The sequence below is a fragment of the Epinephelus moara genome, chromosome 4 (assembly GCF_006386435.1).
Source record: "Epinephelus moara isolate mb chromosome 4, YSFRI_EMoa_1.0, whole genome shotgun sequence".
Classification (NCBI taxonomy): domain Eukaryota; kingdom Metazoa; phylum Chordata; class Actinopteri; order Perciformes; family Serranidae; genus Epinephelus; species Epinephelus moara.
In genome coordinates this window covers 16201588-16223129 of record NC_065509.1, presented here as the reverse complement: position 1 = coordinate 16223129, position 21542 = coordinate 16201588, and the positions used below count along the sequence as shown (strand labels likewise).

At 39.8% G+C, this 21542-nt stretch overlaps 1 protein-coding gene across 2 annotated transcripts; it reads right to left on the bottom strand.

Annotated features, from left to right (window-relative positions):
• Positions 1-579: 579 nt before the first annotated feature.
• On the bottom strand, positions 580-21120 carry cdhr2 (cadherin related family member 2). Of its 2 annotated transcripts, none has more exons than XM_050043218.1 (31): positions 21003-21120; positions 18499-18555; positions 18350-18409; positions 18101-18240; positions 17946-17996; positions 16580-16669; positions 16311-16400; positions 16095-16217; positions 15038-15184; positions 14605-14680; positions 14411-14520; positions 11818-12021; positions 11553-11702; positions 11263-11424; positions 11100-11161; positions 10745-10988; positions 8493-8732; positions 8316-8385; positions 7649-8233; positions 7437-7508; positions 7183-7232; positions 6926-7077; positions 5382-5478; positions 5168-5256; positions 4961-5032; positions 4505-4640; positions 3241-3362; positions 1393-1506; positions 1211-1294; positions 843-900; positions 580-760 (listed from the first exon to the last, which is right to left on the bottom strand). In XM_050043218.1, the coding sequence occupies exons 1-31, from the start codon at positions 21010-21012 to the stop codon at positions 596-598; spliced, it is 3882 nt and encodes a 1293-aa protein (XP_049899175.1). In that variant the 5' UTR covers positions 21013-21120; the 3' UTR covers positions 580-595. The 2 variants fall into 2 exon arrangements, with proteins under 2 accessions (XP_049899175.1, XP_049899176.1); XM_050043219.1 differs by having other exon boundaries at positions 580-757.
• Positions 21121-21542: the final 422 nt, after the last annotated feature.

Below are 21542 nucleotides of genomic sequence, written 5' to 3'. Positions count from 1 at the left end.
GGAGGCATGCGAGAAGAACAAAGCTTTCCTCAGGAATTCAGCGTAACACAGGGTGAGCAACTGATATACAAATAATCATTTTGGGAGTGAAGTGCTCCTTTAAGCTTTGAACAAAGTCAGGCTAGATGTTTTTCCTGCTTCCAGTCTTAAAGCTACGCTAAGGTAAATGTCTCCTGGCTGGAGCTTTATGTGTCAGTGGCATCAATCTTCTCTCCTGATAAGCATATCTTCCCAAATGTCAAACTATTACTTTGACTGTTGGACAACTAAACAGTCAATTTAATAACCAAACCCAATTCCATAAGACTGAGATACTATGTGGTACACTTATAGTGTGTGTATAGTGGAGTAACGTCTCTCATTTTGATTTTCTGTTGTGTTTTCCCTTGAACTGAATGTTTAGACAAAGCAAATTCATCACCTTAGGTTAAATCTTGTGCATGGAGTCAATGATACATTACTAATGGTCACAACAGAAGGCTATGTGAAGACACAAGGACTTCATCCAACACCATCGAAGTGTAATTTGGTCAGCCTGATTACAGAGAAGCAACATAATGTCCATCTGAGGCCTCTGTCAGCGTCACTGTTCCCATCACAGGTCTGTAGTGCTGAATGCGGGGTTATCGTAACCCACGCGAGGATTGTCGGAGCCTTTCTTCTTGCCCTGCTGGGCAAGTGCTGCACCCAGAGCCTCGATGTACTCGGGTGGCCCACTGTCTTTCTCCTCCTCCTCCTCCTCCTCCTCCTGGATCATCTGCTAATGAGGAGCAGAGGAGTTTTGAAACTAGATCGTATTGTAATAAGTACAACTGAACATGGAGTTTAAAATGTAAACTCACCATGGGCCTATCCTTTTCAGAAAAGGTCACATCACTGCTGTAGTCCAGGGAGTTGAGGCTGTGGTGTAAAAAGTCACCAAAGTTATCTCCATATGCACAGTTCATCATTTTATAAAGCGTGTGTGTTTGATTTAAATAAAGGTCATAAATAAACGTCAGGAGCAGAAAGCCAGCTCCCAATCACAACATGCTATCGTGAGCACACTGTGACAAAATGTTCACATGGAAACATTCCCAGTTTATTAACCAGCACGGCTGCAGAGTGGAGAGTGAGGTCGTGTGTCACTGTGAGCCACCACCTTGTGACCGAGCAAATCACTGCTATCAACAGATGGTGGAGACTGTAGTCACGGAGAGGTTTTCTTTACCTGACTTTGTCCACATCTGAGCTCTCCTCGTCCATGTCCAGGACCATGGCCGTGTCGATGTTGAGGTTGAGGACAGGATTAGCCCTGTTAGCGGGTAATGAAATACACAGGAACACAAACACGTGTTATATTTCATGCCACTTATTCACTCATTTATCTTGTTAATGCTGCTGTCTCCTCACCCCTCCATGGTGTACTTGTTGGTCCCAGGCACCACAGGACCACTTTTCTGGTTGTCAGAAGTCACCATGGATGCAGAGTTCATGGCTTTAGCTGCCTTCAGCTTCCTCCTGTAGCTGTGGTGTGAAGTGAGTCGATTAGTAAACAGGCACAGTACCTCTCATGGATGTTGTTAGATCAGTGCTTGGCTTTACTGGGATTAACTGTGGTTATTATTTAAAGGGAATGTTTTTGCGTCTAGGAGAGTAAAGGAGACAACATTTTTTTAAATTGGTCCAGTATATGGCGAGATCGCTGACACAACAAGCTGCAGTGTAATCCCAAAATGTGCAATTTATGTCAATTAAAAGTACTTGTTTTTGCTACTGACAGGCTAAAATTTCATTATAAATGTAGAACATTACAGAAAGGACCCTAATGAGAAATCAGCTTTCGCTGGTCTGTTTGTTATTGTGAGCAAGTCCTGCTCAAGGAGAAGTCATTCTGAAATCTCACCAGAGGTGACTTGTTGAATGAGAAACAACGATGGAAACTGAGAGTTGGACAGAGGAGTGCTGGCGGGAGTTGTTTGTGTTGAAGTACAGAAAGTATAGCTTGGTATTATCTAAAAGATTTTTTTAATGCAATAGCTGAACATTTAGCTGATTTTGACAATTTGGAAAAGTCAGCGAGATTTCAGAACAAGCTTCTCTTTGACTTGGTTACACTCAATAACAAATAGACCGGATCAGTCAAAGCTACAGAAAAAAACATTTATTTTCTCTGTAGGATCTGTCCCTAATGTTGTCAGACACATATAATAATAATCGGAGCCTGTCAGTGGCAAAAACAAGCACTTCTTGCTACTGACAGGTGCGCAGTTGGCCGTAGGGATCACATTGCAGCCTGTTTCGCTGCTGCAGCTGGAGCAGTAGACTGAATCAATGTGATGTCACGCTAACCACAACAATCACTTCCAGGTAGAGATATGTAAAATTTGCAAACTTGTTGATTTTTATTGTCATTTTTAGCCTTGACTAAATGTTTAAAAGTATCCAGTTAAACACAGTGATCCGACTTGCTGTGGACGGGGCCAGAGCAGAGAGGAATTTAGCCACCTAGAAAAATCAACATTGGTTTAAATATATGCTATATTTGAATATTTGCCCTTTACCCTTTACCCTACACACTAACTGATCAAGCTCTTGGCAGACCAGCAACTCCTGTGTTCTACAAAGTAAAATTACTGTTGTTGTCAGTGGAGTCTGTTGGCTTTGATGTAACAGCTTCAAGTCACGGTCAGAAAAGGCTGTCTGAGGGCAGGGTAAAGCAGTGTATATATTCTTAGTATAGCATAAGACTGTGATTCGTTCTATACTGGATGCAAAATTTGCGAATCCTAGGATGGTAAAGGAATGACCCGCCCTACTCTCCCTATGAGTGGGTGGTAGTCATTGCCTTTGTTGGTTGGATTGGTCAGGTTTAGGCAAGAGGAGTGGGATTGGTTAAGGTTAGGGTAAGAATATCAGCGTAAGCCTGTCAGGGACAGAACAAGGCGAGCCATTCTTTCACCATGCTAGGATTTGCAAATTCGCATACTGGACCAATTTTTAAAAAAATTCTCTCGGGGTGCCCAATAGCACATCTGGTAAAACAGGCACCCCATGCACAACGGCTCTGTCCTTGCCGCAGTGGCCACGGGTTCAGCTCCAACCCATGGCCCTTTGCTGCATGTCATCCCCTCTCCCTCTTCCCCTTTCAGGTTAAATAACTGTCCTATAGATTAAAGGCAAAAAATCCCTTGAAAAATATCTTTAAAAAATTGTTCTCTCTAATTGTCACTTTGAATATAGAATATTCCTTTTTCTTACTTTCTGCGAGTGCACATCAGTGAAGTGGTGAGAACAGCCAGCACGATGACGAGGCCCGCCACTATCCCCAGCAGGACGTACTGCACAGGGTTTGTTTCTTCTACTACCTCCGATGTCTTCCCCTGAAACACAAGGTAAGAAATCTATCATCAGAATATTGTTGTATCTGTGCACCTATTAGGGCTTCATTTACACTTTGTCGTAAGATCCAACAATATAGTTCTGACACATTCATTTATAAATTAAAATCAATGGCTACAGCGGCTAACAGTTTGTCACAGAGTCAACTTTGAAATTCTGTTGCTTGTCCATTAATCATCGAAGAGTTTGGTCCAAGATACTTTTAGATCTCCAGACCTCATACAAACCTCGCAGACCTGTCAGGTCGGGTGGCTCTGGATTATTGGCTGTTTCTGAAGTCGAAACTAGACATGGTGAAGCTGCTTTTAGCTTCTGTGCTGCTCTAATGTGGAACATTTGACTTCTTTAAAATCTAAACTTAAGACCTACCTTTGTACCTTTTTATTAATTTTCTTTTTAATCAAATGTGTTAGTTTGCTTTTAGCATTTGTTTCTTGTGCTTTTACTTGCACTTTAGGTTGTCTTTGGGTATGAAATGTGCTATATAGATACATTTTCCCTGTCTAAAATGTTAGTAAAATAAAAGTAGTAGTTAGTAGCAGTAGTTTTATCTTAATTAGTGTATGAGCACTTTGATTATATCTCAGTTATGACGTCACTTCTTGATGTTCTTGCTGATTATTTGTGCAGCTAAACAAATCACAGAAGCACATAAAGTACAATGATGACGTTGTTCTGTGACGATGACACTAATCTTCATCTTAGTTTTCTCTCAGAAATAATGAATGTATGACTATGAGGCAAAATTTGAAGAAATTATCATAAATTTTAGCTTCCAATTAGGCTTAATCTGTTGTAGTTTTATTTGTAATCATTTGCAACAATCTGTCGAAGAAACGGATTTCCTCATTGAGATCAGTGATGTCTACATGTGGAACTTTGATACAACAATTTGAAAACAAAAACTGCTGCAGTTAACAGTAATTTTGTGCTGTTTGCTATGATTTCCTTTTCAAGGACTGAATACAGTGGAACGTTGTGCAGCATCAGCAACGGGAGATTTATGGACACCTGCTCAAAAAATTCACAACTTGTGATGCTGCTTTAACTCAGTTGAAAAAGTATAACATCACAGAAAAGAGACCCTTTCAGAAAATAAAACTCTGAAACTGCTCATACTCACAATGTCCGAGAGGCCGAGCCCTATGAGCACAGAAGAGTGTTCAGGATCAGAGATGATCTTTTCCACTTCAGTCGAGCTGAGAGCAGTCCCGTTCAAGTAGACAAAATATGCCTCTACGATAGTCTGACCTGCAGCCCTGAGAGAAGAATACAACAATTACAACTACACACCTAAAATAAAGAACCTAAATTAACTATTTCAGCTGTTCTTAATCTAAAATCCCCCGGTGCAGCTGCAATTATCATTCACAATCATCAGTAAATAATTTATCCTCAGCAATGTGATTGTTTACGGGGACACTGACACCACCTAGTGGACAACAGTGCATGGAAATGAAAAGCTGAGAATTTTTTGGAGAGCCTGTCCACACCAGCCAATAGTTTATCTTTACTCGCAGACTGTAGCATTTATTTTGACATACAGTGATTTAGATTTAGAGGTAATGAGGTAACTTGCCTTACGGTTTCAGCACTGTTCACCCTGATTGCAGTAATTTCAACCTTGGCCTTGGTGGCAAATTGAAGCGCACTGGAAATGTAGATATCAGAGAAAACACCAGGTCCCCAATGAGAAACATAGATATGTGTTAACTTAAAAAATAGAAACATTCTTCACTTCACTGTCATCCAATTTAAATTTTACTAAAACACAGCAGAACCGTACTTTGTGATTTTAATTTCGTTTCCTTCGACTTCGGCTTTGGAAGATCTGAATTCAAGTTCCACTTTAAATGATTCATCAACTGTGATAATCTGCAACAATAAAAACAACACAAGTATTAACACAGGCTGAGGTCTTACTGTGCGTCCTGTGTTAACAACAAAGACAGGATAATGCTCATAAACAGAAACCTAGCCGCATGATTGCAGTCACTCACCTCCAGTACGGTGCTGTTTGAGAGGTTACCGGTGTCAGTTGCATTCACTGTTACTAAATACTTCCCTTTCAGGGACCTATCAAGCCCCTCGGTAGTTCTGTGGAAAGTGGGGGAAATCATGAGTGGTCATTTTTACTTCTTTTTTGTCAATTTCCATCTCATTGTAGATGGCTTCGAAGTTGTCTTTCTAGTTATTTTGTGTCTCTTTGCCATTGTGGTCTTTTTGTGCGTCTTTATTGCAGTTTTGCAACACTTTGTAGTTATTTTTATTTTGTTTTCCACTATTAATGTTTCTTACTACAATTGTTTTTTTTTCTTTGTAGTCATTTTGTGTCTCTTTTTTTGAACTTTGCATCTCCTATCAGGTATTTTGTGTCTCTTTGAGGTCATTTTGTGCATCTTTGTAGTCATTCTGCATCACTTTGTGGTTGTTTTAAGCCGCTTCAAGTTATTTTGAGTCTCTTTATAGTTGTTGTGTGTGTCTCTGTAGTAATCTTTTGTGTCTCTTTGTGGTGGTTTTGAGCCTCTTTTTTAGTCATTTTGAGTCTCTCTGTAGTAATCTTTTTATCTCTTTTTAGTTGTTTTGTTTCTCTGTTGAGGTTTTATGTCTCTTTCTTTCAACTTTGCAACTCTTTGTAGTTGTTTTGTGCATCTTTGTAGTCACTGCATTCCTCTGTGGTCATTTTACATCTCTTAAGTTGTTTTGCAAGTCTTGGTAGTTGTTTTGAGTCTTTAATAGTTGTTACATGTCTTTTGGTAGAAACTTTTGTGTCTTTTTGGGGTCATTTTTTGATTCTTTGTAGTTGTTTTGTGTCTCTTGTGGTCATTTTGTGTCTCTCTGTGGTTGTTTTGAGCCTCTTTATAGCCCTTTTGAGTCTCTTTGTAGCTGTAATGTGTCTCTTTGGAGTAATCCTTTTGTAGCCATTTTGTGTCCCTCTGTTAACATTGTTTATTTTTTTAGTTGATTTGTTTCTCTATTGATGTTTTGTGTCTCTTTTTGTAAACTTTGCATCTCTTTTTAGTTGTTTTGTGTCTCTTTGAGGTCATTTTATGTATCTTTGTAGTTGTTCTGCATCTCTTTGTTGTAGTTTTGCACTTCTTTGTAGTCTTTGATTCTCTTAGTAGTTGTTATGTGTCTTTTTAGTAGTTTTGAGTCTATTTGTAATTGTTTGATTTTCTTTGTAGTTTTTATGTCTCTTTGTAGTCATTTGTAGTCCTTTTGTGTCTCTCTGTTATCACCATGTCTCTATTTGTAGTTGTGTCTCTTTTTTAGGTCATTTTGTGAATCTTTAAAGTGTTTCTACATCTTTATGTGGTTATTTTGCTCCTTTTTGTAGTCGTTATGATTCGGTTTTTTGTCGTGGTTTTGTATCTCTTTGTAGTCTTTGACTGACTCTCCATTAAGAAATACTAACAGTCACTTTGAAGAGAGGCTCCGGTCCAGGTCAGAAAGCGAAAATGAGTGCAGCAGTAAACACCAAAGCACATATTCAGAGTAGAATGAGATATAGCAGTATAATGCTGATGAATGACTTTGTACTTACTGAATAATTCCTTGATAAACGTCACCGTCATTTGTGGTTTCAGCGTTGAACAGAAACTTCTTGTTGGCTGGGTCTTTGTTGGTTTCTTGAAATTGGACTGCTGTCACTTGGAACTTAATCTGCCTATTTAGTCCAGAGTCACGGTCTGTAGCCTGAAAGCAGCAAGAGACACAAGCATGAATGTCTGGACTTCATGTCCCATGTCTCATTAACAAGCTGGAATCCTGGTAAGTTATTGGTTTTTCATTCATACTCACAGTGACTCTTGCAACTGTTGTCCCCTTACTTGTTTTTTCTGACACCACAACTACAATGCAAACAGAAAAAAACAGGAGTAAACTATCAGTAAACCATATGTTGCATATTTCACATTTGTTGTAAAGAAAAAGAGTAACTTTATTGATTTATATGACTTTCGCTGAATATTTCTTGCTAAGTATGACAGCATTGATCTTAGTTTAAGGGGTCACTAGCCAAAAAATTCTTCTTTAGATAAAATTGATTCACTCACCGAATACCAGATCTGACAAAATGAATTCAGGGGCGTTGTCGTTGATGTCTTTAATGTCAATCTCCATTTTTGCTGAAAATATTCAGAAAAGGAAAAAAAATAAATTAAGTGATGTGAAAAGTGTGTTTGTAGGTCTGTGCCTGACCTATGATTCCATGCTTTTACTTGAAGATGTTACGCTTTTGTTATCTGAATAACTTCACAGTGCTGACCTATTTTGACACTGTTGTTTTCTCCTTTCTCTGTGTACTCGTCGACCACCTGAGCTTCTATCTCCGCCTTGTCACATTGTTCATAATCCACTGTGTGCTCAGGGTTGACTCTGACATCCCCCGTTGGATCCAGGATAAACCAGCTGCAAGGTGTCCAAGAGCCTTCACATCTGCATTTCATGGATACCAGCTCATAGACCAGTGAGTGGTTTCCATCTTTGTCCACTGCTGTGAAGTTGCCAACAGCCCCGCTGATGGTGGTGTTCTCATCCACTTCCACACGGTCTACTGGCAAGAACTCTGGCCTCTCATCATTCACGTCAATGATGTGGACATCCGCTGTCACCACAGCTTTATTCTGATCCATATCTGCTGCCTCTACCCGCAGTTTGTAATGCTTGTGGGCACTCTCGTAGTCCAGCTCAATGTCAGGGTCCACGGTGATGTTTCCACTGTAACCCCGCTCATCTGCAAAGGTGCGAATGATGAAGCTACCAAAGCTTCCTTCAATGATACTGAAAGAAATGCGGTTAAATTCCTTCGTTTGGTCCAAATCCTCAGCATGAACACAACCCACAAAGGCACCTGATTGGATGGAAAAATATGGTTAAAATCCAGCCTCACACTTATGAACACTTGAAGGCACTTTGCAAAGTCATATACCGACCTTTATCTCCTTCTTTGACGGAAAAATTGTAAGAGGAGGCTTTGAACTGTGGTGTGTTGTCATTGATATCCTGGAATGCATCAAAAGAAAACATTAACAGTTGTCATCCTCACCAGGAGTGACAGCTTCAGAAGCAACACAGCACCAATACTTTGGTACAAACTGCTGAAGACATACCTCTATATTGATGATAACTGTGACCACGTCGCTCAATGGGGGAGTACCCTTGTCAGTAGCTGTCACATTGACCTCGATTATACCGTCCAGCTCTGGGTCCAGGGCCTCACGATCAAGCACACCTACGTTTCTTAACACATTGGTGTTAGGGTCGATGGTGAAGTTATCACTGAACCTGCTTGGTTCGATTGCATACACGATTTGGCTGTTTACTGAATCAGCATCATCTGCATCAGTAGCCTGTTCAAATGAGAAACATCAGAGAAATGATTAAGAAACTACACTTCTTACTAAATGATCAGTTATATATAAACAACTCACACCATGTTACCTTGAATTCATGAAGAAAAATAAACCAAGAGAACAAGAAAATTCTTTATGAATTGAAGTAATTGGGGCCACGTTTAACAACAGCAAAACTAGGAGGAGTTCTGCTGAGACTTACCCACTCCTGTTGCTTCTCAATCTGGGAGGCGGGATTTTAGTGGAATACATGAGTGGAAATCAAACGCATGTGCTTCCCCAGGTGCAATACTAACCCATGCTTGAGACTATTTATGCAGAAGAGTTTTAAATCACAAGGTTTTAGCCAAAATGGAGGTTTTTGGGAAGTACTGAGCATACGGCAAGATAAATGAGACTTGGTTTGTACTGCTCGAGTTGTGTTTGTGAAGGAAATTTTGATATAGTTTTACTGTTGTTAAATGGGCACCCTTTTTACTTGAATTCATCAAGAATTTTCTCTGTATTTGGATTCTTCATTCACATGTGTGGCATGTGAAACGTTTTCTTCATGAATTCAAGGTAACACAGTGTTAGTAGTTAAAATACAAATGATCATTAATATTGCAAGTACACTACAGTACATTGCCAATACGTGCGATGTCATGTTGAAGCAGGAGAGGACCCTCTCCACTGTATTCACTACATTGGAAGAATGCTGTTGTCTAAAATATTGTTTTGTGCTGTAGCTTTAATTTTACACACATACAGTAAGTCTGTTCCCAGGTTCTGGGGTGTACCACTGCATTTAAAAAAAAAAAAAAAAAAAAGTTGTATACAGGCTCTTCTGGAACCCTCTGGCTCCAAAAAGAGCTGCACAAAATCTAGTAAATTGACTCTAGTGATGGAACCTGAGCCAGCGTTGGCTGGGGCTGGTGACTACATTTTGAAAATGAAAAAAATATAGGATGTGGAGTTAGAATGAAGTGAAGTTACCAGACTTCTGTAGCCTGCTCCTGATCTCTGCTGCAGGCTGGAGGCTGGAGGCTACACTAGCTGCTGAGAACATAGCACAACCAAATCTTCAACCAAACTGTTGGCGGTGAAGTTTGCCTGTCTTTGGTTCTTCTGTGTCAGTTTAGATCTTTGATTTTTTTTTTTAAACCTTCCATCATGAGATTGAAAATTTTATAGTGTAAAGTGCTACAGTGGTTAAATGTTTTTTAAAGACATCTCTTAATTATAAATTTGGGGCTATAGCCTAAATATGATTAACAGCCTCAGACTAAAGAAAAAAAAAGAACTCCACATCTTCCATTCCTAAAATTATGAAAATTAATCCACAGTTTTGCCTTTTTAAATAGCGTTTAACATCTTAGTTTTCATTTTCCATTAACACAAAATCTATGGGATTTAGGTTTATCTCTTCATTGATACAACGCTTTAATGGAGCTATAAGTGACATGCAGTGTATACAAGTCAGATTCTGAGCCGGGATTGTCTAAACACAGCTCTCGACATGAAGATGGCTGAGCCGCTGACTAGCAGCTAACGGTGCTAGCGGCTGATAGTGCTACCAGTGCAAACAATGCTAACAACGGCAACAGTGCTAATGGTGTTAACGTGGTGGAGAACCGAAAGCTGAGCTTTACACTTATGCAACAACGCTGTTCCATCACCATGGATGCGTTATTAGCTGTAACCGTCATATGAGTACAGTACAAAGCAGCCGCGATTAGCTAGCTAGCGGGATACACACACAGGAACTCACATGCTGACCGTCTACCACAACAAAAAACAGAGAAGCTTGGATTACAACACACACCAAAGTATTGTGACTTCCTTCTCTGCTCAGGACGCCATTACTGCACTTTGTCTTTACATAGCACATCTTGGTTTGCTGCTATAATAATGCTCTGAATGTCGCATACAGTACCTTTAAATGAATCAGAAATTCCTGTTGTAAATAGCATCAACACCTATGAGATGGAAATATTTACTGTTCTCTTATTTTTCAAACCCACAATTACCTCAATTGCAACTTTAAGGTCTTCACCCTCTTTAACAAACTCCCTGTAATACTCTCTGTTGATGACTGGGGGTTGGTCGTTGATGTCAGTCAAAGTGATCTCCAGCACTGTTGACCCTGGCTTGCCCTCTGTGTCTCTGGCCTGCAGAGTGGCCGAATACAGAGATCTGACCTCACGATCCACCAGACTAGCATTCTTCACGTAAACCGTGCCTGTATGTTCTTCCACGTCAAAATACAGTAGGCTGAAACACAGATACAGGCAGTTCAATGGTGTTGTCTCGTTAGCATGACAGCACAAGGTGCACAGTGACAGTGGGGACATTCAAATAAGCAGATTAAGTGGTTTGGCATACATGCTGTCTGGAAGAAGTCTGTAGGTGATGTTGCCTTGATCCATTGTGTCAGGATCCTCTGCCTGGGAGACAAAAAAACAATGTGTGCCCCTATGAGTGCTATTCAGATGTGTATTACATGTATACTCAAACTGAGTAAGAATCGAGATAGTAAAGGACTTACAGTAATGTTGGCCAATATTGTCCCAACAGGAGAGTGCTCAGGCACTGTCAACTTATATGTGTCCTGTGGGAACTTGGGGCTGTTGTCATTAGCGTCCTTGATGTTAATAGTAACTGTAGCAGTGGAGCGGAGGGTGGGTTCATCTTCATCTATGGCAATGATCTGCAGCAAAACACGAGCATAAGGAACACCTCAGACTGGTTAAGAAGAGAATCACATTGATGACCAAAAGATGAAAGATGTTACTAATCATATTCACAGACTCCTAAGCAGTTTCTGATTTTTCTTACTTGTAGAACCATTTGCTGTGTCACTTCATAATCCAGTTTTTGGGGCTGCTTGACCAGAAGCTGAACGATGCTGGTTGACATGGTGGTTGAGGGTTCTACGGAAAACACGTCCTTGTCTTCCCCCTCCAGGGTTAGTTTAGTTTTGGAAATCTGTGAAAAGCCAAAAAAGAAGATTCATACTTGATAATTGATTCACTCCTTATCCAGGAAACCTGCATCTTTTTGTCGAAGGATGTCGTCTTTTTTTTGTGATTCTTTTTCTCACCTTATCCAGATCTTTGACAGTCATGTTGAAGGAAACAGAGCTCAAGTGCTCAATGACCTCTCCTGTGAAGTGACTCTCATTTACACAGGAGTGTCCACACATGTAAAACTCCGGGGGGTTGTCATTGACGTCGATGATGCTGATCTGTACATCTGCTGTGGTGCTGGCATGGATCCCGTGGATGTTTTTATTAACCTCAGTAGCCTGAAATAGAACAAAATATCACAATTCCACAGTTTCAGCATTACCAAAATAAAAGTTCTTAATCAAATAAGATCTCACGACTCAAAACATTTATTTTTCATTATAATATAGAGCATTCCAGATTTTATTATGATTGACTGAGCCACGTTTGAAGCATTTATAAAACACTATAAACACACAAATGTGACCACATTACAATTTTAGTATTACTGTGCCAATTAGTCACCTGTTGTCTTATGGGACACAAAGCTAAAGAGGGCAACCACCAATTAACTGCTGTACCATTTATCATCCCCCAGGACGAGAGAAGTATGAGTCAGAAGTACAATGAATGCACAAAAAACACGAAGATGCCAAAAAGAAACAAACAGAACCTACAGGGATTTATGCTCGAGCAGCCAGGGAAACCACTGTCATGTCATTTTGATGGAGAAATTACTGTCGTTGCCGGCAAATCCACCAGCCTTTTATCTCCACCCAAAGCAGACAAACTACACAATGATCTATGGTAAGTTAACAGTGCCACTTTAGCTACCTTGCATGTAAAACACAGCTTCTTGTGGCTTAATGCTTAATTATATTTCACAAACTGCAGCATGCCTCCTTCTTTGGTTTGGTGTTTCAAACATAAATTACATTATTGTAGGTTATATTCAGGAACAAAAGTCAGGCCTGTTTAATTTCCTGTTCCTATGTACCTTTACAGGTGTATCTGACCTTGTTTTCACAACCCTCCCTCAGAAAACCCTTGACTGCTCCCTCACCTCTCATTACAGGAACCGGAGGAGGGACGATGAAGCTATGAAGTCTTATCAAGACGTTGCCCCTGCGCTAAGTCTCACTTCCTTGGTTCTTTGCCAAGAAACCTCCATTTGACCTTGTGCTCAACTCCTTTTCAATAAGAGAAGCACACAGCAGAAGGCTGTCCCTCCTGTCTCCTAAAGGTGTTCTCCAAAACTCTTATTTCACGAAACATTTCTACTAGGGCTGATCTGAATGCTTTGCAGCTTCAATTGTTACCATGGAAATTGACGTCTAAATTAGTATTCGAATGCTTTGATTTGTTTTTGGAGGACATTGAAAGGAGGTAGCCAGTGTCTGACACGAATTAAACAAGTGTCTTCAGCTCAGGCATTGACCCCCACTTCAAGCAAAGATGGCTGTCCAATGAGGAAAAGGAACAGGTGAGACGTATTGCAGATGGTTATCCACAGCTGGTGAATGTAGTAAAGCACTTGCTTTGCATCTAGTGATGCAGCCTCACCAGTGGTGTTTGAGTTATTAATAACTTAGAGAACCATTGCGTGCAATAGTCCACCTTTCACCCCCCTCTCTCTTTAGAACTGAATAGACTCAAAGACCAATTAGAGGATTGGCAAAACTGATTTCTAACATGTAAGAGAGTTGAATGACAATATCAGCCTACCAGCATCTCCAACTAGCTTATTAACAGGTTACATCTTGTTTGTGTAATTTGTGCACAAACAGAAATGCAAAACGACTATTTCAGCCAGAGCCACTTTAGTCAAAGACAACTTTATTTCCATTTGTAACTCGATATTTGGCAGTATGGCTCTATTCTGGGACCTCTCTGCCCTTCCATGTGCCTACGTGGAAAGCCGAAGGCAGAGAGAGGACACCTCTCTGCCCTTCCATGCGCCTACATGGTAGCCTAAGGCGGAGAGAGCAGCAGCAAAGACCCTCTGGGTACAAAACAGAGCCAGCAACAATGTCAATGTCAGAAATGACATTGATAAGTCAGGTACAGCATAGAAAAAGGAAGAGCTGGGGTAGAAGTGGGCTGCAAAGAGGCTTGCAGAGGAAGCAGCAACTGTAGGCAGGCTAAAGCAGTTTAAATAGGGCACCCTGAATGAGATTAGCCAATCATGTGATCCATCAGCTGACTCCCCTCTATCAATCAGCTGATGGAGCTGGGATGTGAGCTGAGCTTGATACCATTGCCTTCCTGAACTAATGCTATGCTCAAGTCCAGTCAGGACCACTTTAGTCAAAGAAAACTTCATTTCCATTTGCAATTTAATATTTGGTGGTATGGCTCAGCTCTAGGACCTCCCTGCCCTGTCACTGGGAGTTACATGCTGGAACACTGACTTGGCCGGGTTCACTGGGTACAGGAATCTTGACACTGTGAGATTTCTAGATAACCAGCAGAAATTTGTGGTAGGTGGAATTTTTTTAACCTTGGACAGAGCCAGGCCAGCTGTTATCACATGCTTCCAGTATGCTAAGGCAAGCTAATCACTTGCTCGCTAAAGTATTCCTTTAAATCAGAGTAATAACTTTTTTTTTAACTGAAGAATGAAAATCTTTCAGAACAAACATTATTTAAGGACCAAAACTGATGTATTACTTAAAAAATGAACTGTACCTTTACAGTCAGGGTAACACTGTCACCGATAGCTTCTCTGTCAATGTTTGACAACACAGATATGATGCCATCAGTTGGGGAGATTGTAAACAAGCCCTCTGCTGTGGAATCTGTCAAATGTGGAAAAATCAAAAACATGTCTCACTCATTCAGTGCAAAACACAAATAGTTTTCACTGAGTTGATGAAGCTCACCTTCAATGGTATAGATGATATCATCATTGACTTCTAAGTCCTGGTCTATGGCAGTCACTGTAAACACAGACAGGCCCTGGCGAAGAAAAAAAGTCTCTTCATTTACAAACAACTTAAAAGCAGGTGTACTGCCTGTGGATTTGTATCACACAATGATTTGCAGCAGTTTTGTCCAACAAAATGACCAAACTTATTCATTTAAGCCTGGGCTCACACAGGGACACATAGCTACATGTACATGAGAATTAAAAGCAGACGTCAAGCAAAGAAATGTGAAAATGTGTCATAATTGAATGCTGGAATGCACTGGATGACATATAGTAGATGGTAAAACCTTAATTTCCTCTTCATTTGCTCTTTAAAAATTAAAATCAGTCCAGTTAAGCACGTTTTTTCCAATGCAGCACTCTGAATAAAATAAATCAGCACTCACCGGTCGAGAATTCTCTTCAACTCTCCCGATGTAGGGAATACCAATGAACAGTGGGTCAAGGTCTGGCACATCCACAACCGTAATGATGGAAAAAACAGTGCTTGAGTGGAATTTGGTGTCAGTAAAATAACACTGGCCTCCACCATCCTGTTACGGGACACACAGGGATGTTGAAATTAGGAAAAAAAAGTAGAAGTAGGTTATAGTAAGTAGGCCTAAGTAATAGAGATTTTCTGCTTGTACTAGAAATATTTTTTTTACATAATTATAGACTAGTAAAGTGAAATTTCAAAATAAAAAAAGACACGTAGTAATATAACCACTGAGTATAAGACAGAATGAATAATGACATCAAAGTTGTTTTTTTTGGCCTGTTCAAGTACCTTTACTAAACTGATTTGTATGTGTGCAAAATTTGTCACTGGAGAGGTGTTTTCACATGGGATGATGGATGATGTCCGTGTACTCCCCTAAAATCTGAGATTCAAATTTAGACCAGGCAAACTTGCGGACTTGTCAAATCAGATTTTGCGTTGGCATCGTAAAAGTTTTAACAGCGAATATGGTGTTTTTTTATTTTTTATTTAAACTGTAATGACTGTAATATCATAGCAGATGATGCTAGTCACCAACTTTGGAGCACGACAGACTCCTCAGCTGAGTCCAGGTCTGACTGAGGCTCAAACATGTATCTCTCCTATCGCTAGTCTCACATAGCCAGACCTGTCTCCACACTTTGTTTTAGCGCTGTGCCAGCAATGGACAAAGAAAAAGCAAAACCCACTGCAAGTAGCAGCGGTGGGCGACGTGGATCCAGACATTCTCAATGAGGGAGAAAGAGTAGATCTGCCTCCAGCCCCTTTTCAGAGTTTATTAACCATAGCAGAGTATTCTGACATACTTTGAAACGTGCCTGGAGGGGGACTTTGAGTGAACCGTCCCGTATCAAAGACTATTCTGACATTTTGGGAAACATGCTAAAGAAGATCGACACCAGTCTCATATTTGCAAGACACAAGATGTGTATTTCCTTGCTTTGTTACTGCGTAGTACTTACAGTTGCGTTAATCTTCAGCCGATAGAAAGTGCTCAGCGCAGTATAATTCAGACGTCCACTTAATCTGACTTCCCCAGTTGTGGCTGAGATGTTGAAAAGACTGAAGCCATCATTTGGAGTGACCTAGAAAATACAGTGTAAATTATGCTTCAGTAAAGTTAAAGGAAGATCACATTATGACACTAATCAATTACATGATTTACAGAGGAAGCTTACTTCATCAATGCTGTATTTAACAACACCAGCACTTGAAGTGTCTGCATCTGTTGCCTGCACCCTAAACAGAGTTGTACCTACTGGGGCATTCTGATGAATTGGATGGAGATAAAAACAGACAGAATAAAAAACACACACAAATGTCTCTCAGCATTAATAACAGTGTAAGAAAATTTGACATCATGATGGATTGGCAGCAGATGCTGGAGTAGAGAAGTTGATAAACAAATAGGTTAAAATTATTCTTAACATATTTATGTTGGACTTACTTCTTGGACCGAAGCATCATATGCCGCTTGCAGGAAAATGGGTTTGTTGTCGTTGGTATCATTTAATATTACATTTAAGTTTCTGCTTATCTGAAAGACAGTGCATGGTGTACTCTTTTAATATGACTAACAAACTGATATTGAATGAATTACATTTGGAGAATGTAGGAGAATGGAGTGAAAATGAAATAAAATGTCTACATGTATTTTATGACATCTGGAGAGACATAATGAAAAAATATCAAAAGGCACACAGAAAAGCAAGAGCATCTTTGTTTTATAATTTAATTTTAGCAAATCACTGCAACCCCAGAATTTTATTCTAGGTAATAGACTCGGTCAGTACCTCCACCCATTATTTTACTGATACCTCACAAGAGATGTGTGAGACGTTTTTAAACTTTTTAAAAAATAAAGTCAAGTGAATAAGGCAACAAACTTCCCATTGCATTACTACTGTGATGCACTTTTTTTTACTGGCCTCCCAAAAAACACCACTGAGACACTTCAGCTTATTCAAAAAAACTCTGCAGCTCGACTGTTAACCAGAACCAAGAGGAGAGAGCACATCAGGCTAGTCTTGGCTGCTCTGCACTGACTTACTGTTACATTTAGAATTGATTTTAAGGCCCTCCTCCTTGTAAACAAAGCCTTACATGGGCTAGGACTGAGCTACATTGCTAACACCCTTATCAACTATTTGCCTCCAAGAACACTGTGATCATCTGCTGCTGGTTTATTGGAGGTGCCCAGCAACTAAGCATCTAAAGGTGATCATGCTTTTCCCATCAGTGCTCCTCCACTGTGGAACGATCTGCCAGAGGAGATAAGGCTCGCAGAATCAGTGGCTTATTTTAAAACCCATCTTTATAGACCTGTTTTTATGTGATGTCATCTTTATATTTTTTAAATTTTATTTTACTATTATCCTAACTCTGCCCTAGTTTTGGTGTGACTGCTTGGCTTTCTGTTGTTAGAGTTTCTGCCCTCCATGCATATGCGAGGAAAGCCTAAGGCACAGAGAGCAAACCTCCCTGCCCTTCCATGTGCCTACACGGAAGCAGCAAAGACCCCCTGTGTACAGAACAGATCCAGCAACAATGTCAATGTCAGAAATGACATTGATAAGTCAGATATAGCATACGAAAGGAAGAGCTGGAGTGGAAGCGGGCTGCAAAGAGGCTTGCAGAGGAAGCAGCAACAGTAGGCAGGCTAAAGCAGTTTAAATAGGGCGCCCTGAATGAGATTGGCCAATCATTTTAATTTTATTTCTTTTTATTTTATTTTATTTTATTTTATTTTATTTTATTTTATTTCATTTTTTAATACATTTGGATTACTCAACACTAAATAAAATGCCACTTACACTATTGAGACCATCAGAGACAGTAACTCCAAGCGGCATTACATTAGAGGCCTAGAATAAAAAAAATTGAAAACATATTGATAAATTGGAAAAACACATACAGAATCAAGATGAAACTTTTAAATACTAAAGGCCCTACTTCCAAGGCACCATACCTCTCTGTCTAGTTCCCTTTTGACTGACACATCTCCAGTGGCACTGTTTACTGCGAAATATGCGGCATTGGGCTCAGTGAGTGCATAAGTCAGCCGGTCGTTGTCTGCATCTGTTGCATTTATACTAAACGCATAGGCACCTGTGACAACAACATCAGATGAACATATATAAACATGGGCAGTATTTGTTTGAATATAAAGTCACAAAAATGAAACAAAAACAGTTTCACACACACAGACTGTATATACCTATGGGGGTGTCTTCACACACGTGGTGAACCAAACCGTTGATTGTAGGACTGGTATTTGCTGTAGAAAACACACAGTGTAAGCTGAATGTTAAGTGTTAATGTAAAGACATAATTACAAAATGACCATAAAAGTAACTGAATACTCACCATTAGTTAAGCTAATAAGGCACAACAGGAACATACTTCCTGTGATCCCCCTCATGTCTGCAAATGAAAAGAAGGAACAATCTGATCAGTAGAGCTGATAAAACTAGTCAATTACCAGAAGATAAGTTGTCGACTATTTTGCTAGCCATGACAATATAATAAGAGTAATATCAGTCTACTGCCATGCTAGTACTTCTGTGAAGTTGCACAGTGTTGCTTTGAGTTAAATCCTAACATCTGCATGCTAAAATCATGTTAAGCAGGAATCGAGTGCCTCAGGAATGAGACCTACTGTAAAACCCACATATGAGTTAAAATTCTACCACTCATGGTTCCCTAATCTCAAAGTAAATCGTTTTTTGTGTTTTTGGTTAAATGCCTGAAATAAGATCTGTGGTTAATTCAAGCTTAAAAGACAAAAATCCATCAGTAAAAACCCCACTCATTAATGTTGAAGTTTCTATGTGCCTTAAAAGAGGCGGTTGCTAACAAGTGGCTAAATAAGACTACTGAACATTGTCACGCCGAGCCGCACCCAACACAGCTTTACAGTCTTGTTATCATGTGTTGCAATTAAGTCATGTGACCATAGTGTCATTTGTTTACAGCCTAACATTTTACTCCTGCCGATTGCGTTTAGGCTTTAATAGTCATGGAAAATGGAGTTCATTAGTGAAGATTAGCTTGCTGAACAAACATGTAGGTATCATCAACATTTGTTTGTCACAGATCTTATTTTCAGCAATAATCCAAAATCCAATGGAAAAATCCCAGAGGCTTTTTGACGATTGAACCAGGCCGATAGTAACTTCTGCGTCAGCCTACAGAAAAACATCATCCCTGAAGCACTCTAGAATATTTACCATGTTCACGGCCAAGACTTCATCTTCTATGTGCTAGTGTTTGTTTAAAGTGAGACTAAAAACCAACATTTCGGCTTATCTCTACAAACAGATTCTGTTTATGAATCAGGTGATAAAAAGCTAAATAGTCGCCACAGCAGACAACTGATGGACTCTAAGATTACTTTTCGGCCCTTGTGTTCCGCCTATTTTGCTTGCCTCACAAATTGTCTACCTGCATGTAACCAAAGCGCACTCAATTGTGATTGGACTTCTGTGACTACAAACAAAAACCAGAAATACCAAAATCTTGTCCCACTGCCTTCATATTCTAGGCACATCTACAGATATCTGTTAACTGAAATAGGCCTGAAGTTGTGGGTCAGCCCGCTGACCAACATGCCGACATCATGTCTCGCTCAACTCGGGTTCCAACTTCTTAAAGCTTTGTTTTTTGACTTCTGGTTGGACAAAACAATTTGAAGGCATTTTTTAATATTATCTGCTTCTTATAGACTAAATGCAACAATCAATAATGCAAATAATTGTAACTCGCAGTCCTACCAATAAGACAAAAAAAGATGACTGAGATGTTTTTAATAAAATTATGACATTTCATTCATTCATTCATTCCATTTGTCTCACTTATCAAGACAACTTGTGGTGAAAGATATTGACACTGATAACATTTTATTCCTCATTTAACATAGTTAACATGTATGACCTAACTACGTGCATTCAAAAGGGCAGAAAACAGCTCTTGCCCTGATTTCTGTGGGTTGAAATTTAACAGCATATTGCGCACAGCCGCACCCAAATTAGCAATATCACGGCAGGTGTTTCCATCACCCACTGTGACATCACTGAGGGGAGTGTCATAAACATGTTGAAAGTTTCATTACTGAGAAAGTAGAGCAGCATCAGCTTTCTGCCCTGTGTGATTTCCTCTTTGATTTTGATGACGTTGGAGGATATACTGCCTGCTCTGGTGAAATGATATCAAACTAGAAAATAAGTTTACACCTTATTTTCCAATGTAAGCAAGAACTTGTACAGTAGAATATTTAAAACATTTGAGTAAAACAGACCAGGCAGACCAACAACACGTAGGACATTTTACAGTATGCCTCTCGGCTGGATTTAAAATTGATGATTCAGTTTGTAAATCTTAAATTAATGAAGGAATTATCACCTTTTGGTATTGAGAGAAGCCAGAGTTTGTGTAAATGAGTCTTTGTATGAATGATTAAGGCTCCCTTAATCTCTTTTATCATTTTGCCACCAGTTCCACAGTTTCTTTTGGTAGGTTTGGATGTTCTGAGTGACAACCAATTTATAATAAATATGAGAATAAACTGGCTTTAATGCTGAAACGTCAGAGGATGGATGGCTCCACGCTTCTGAGAATTGTTCAATTTTAAAATGTATCTATCAAAAGATAAGCATGGGCTATAAATGTCCCCTTCAGTTTTACAGTACAAGATATTTTACTGTGTCGGATTACAGAAAGCAGCAGAGTTTCCAATCTATTCATGATCAGCACTTTTAAATACACATACAGTATATTTGACAAACCATTCATCATCCTATATGGTTACTAAAAGTGTTGCACTAACTCTTCAAAAAGCTAAATCTAAAGTAAAATGTAGCAGTCAGACTTACCGGACGACATTCACAGAGGAGCTTCTCCTTTACTGATGTCGAGATGAGACCTTTGCCTCTTGTTCCTCCTGGAAATTATCGTCTTGTAGTTGTAAATATAAATGATTAACAGGAACACGAAACGCACAGCCAATAACACGGCACTAAACCTCCTCCCTGAGTGTGTTTGTTAAAAAAACATACAAAAGCGTTGCACTGAGGAGAAATAGTTGACAATATCCACCTGTTGTTTGCTCTCAGACATGGCAACATTATGGCTGTTTAATTACGGCTGGGTAGTAATGAGAGACAGGACCAGGCAAACTCCTCGGCCCATCATTGGCTGGCCAGCCCTGTCACCAGTAACACATGGCATCCTGCCATACTGGGTCACCAGCGTCCATCCATACCAGAGTCGTTGAGCTCTTTTGTTTGAAGGGGGTGCTTCTGTTGTCATGGTAACATCAACAGTCTCTTTGCCTCCATTGAGCAAAACCCACTTTTCTCAAACATCCCATCAGAACCAATCAGTGGTCCGATGCCTTTTCAGAGAGCACAGAT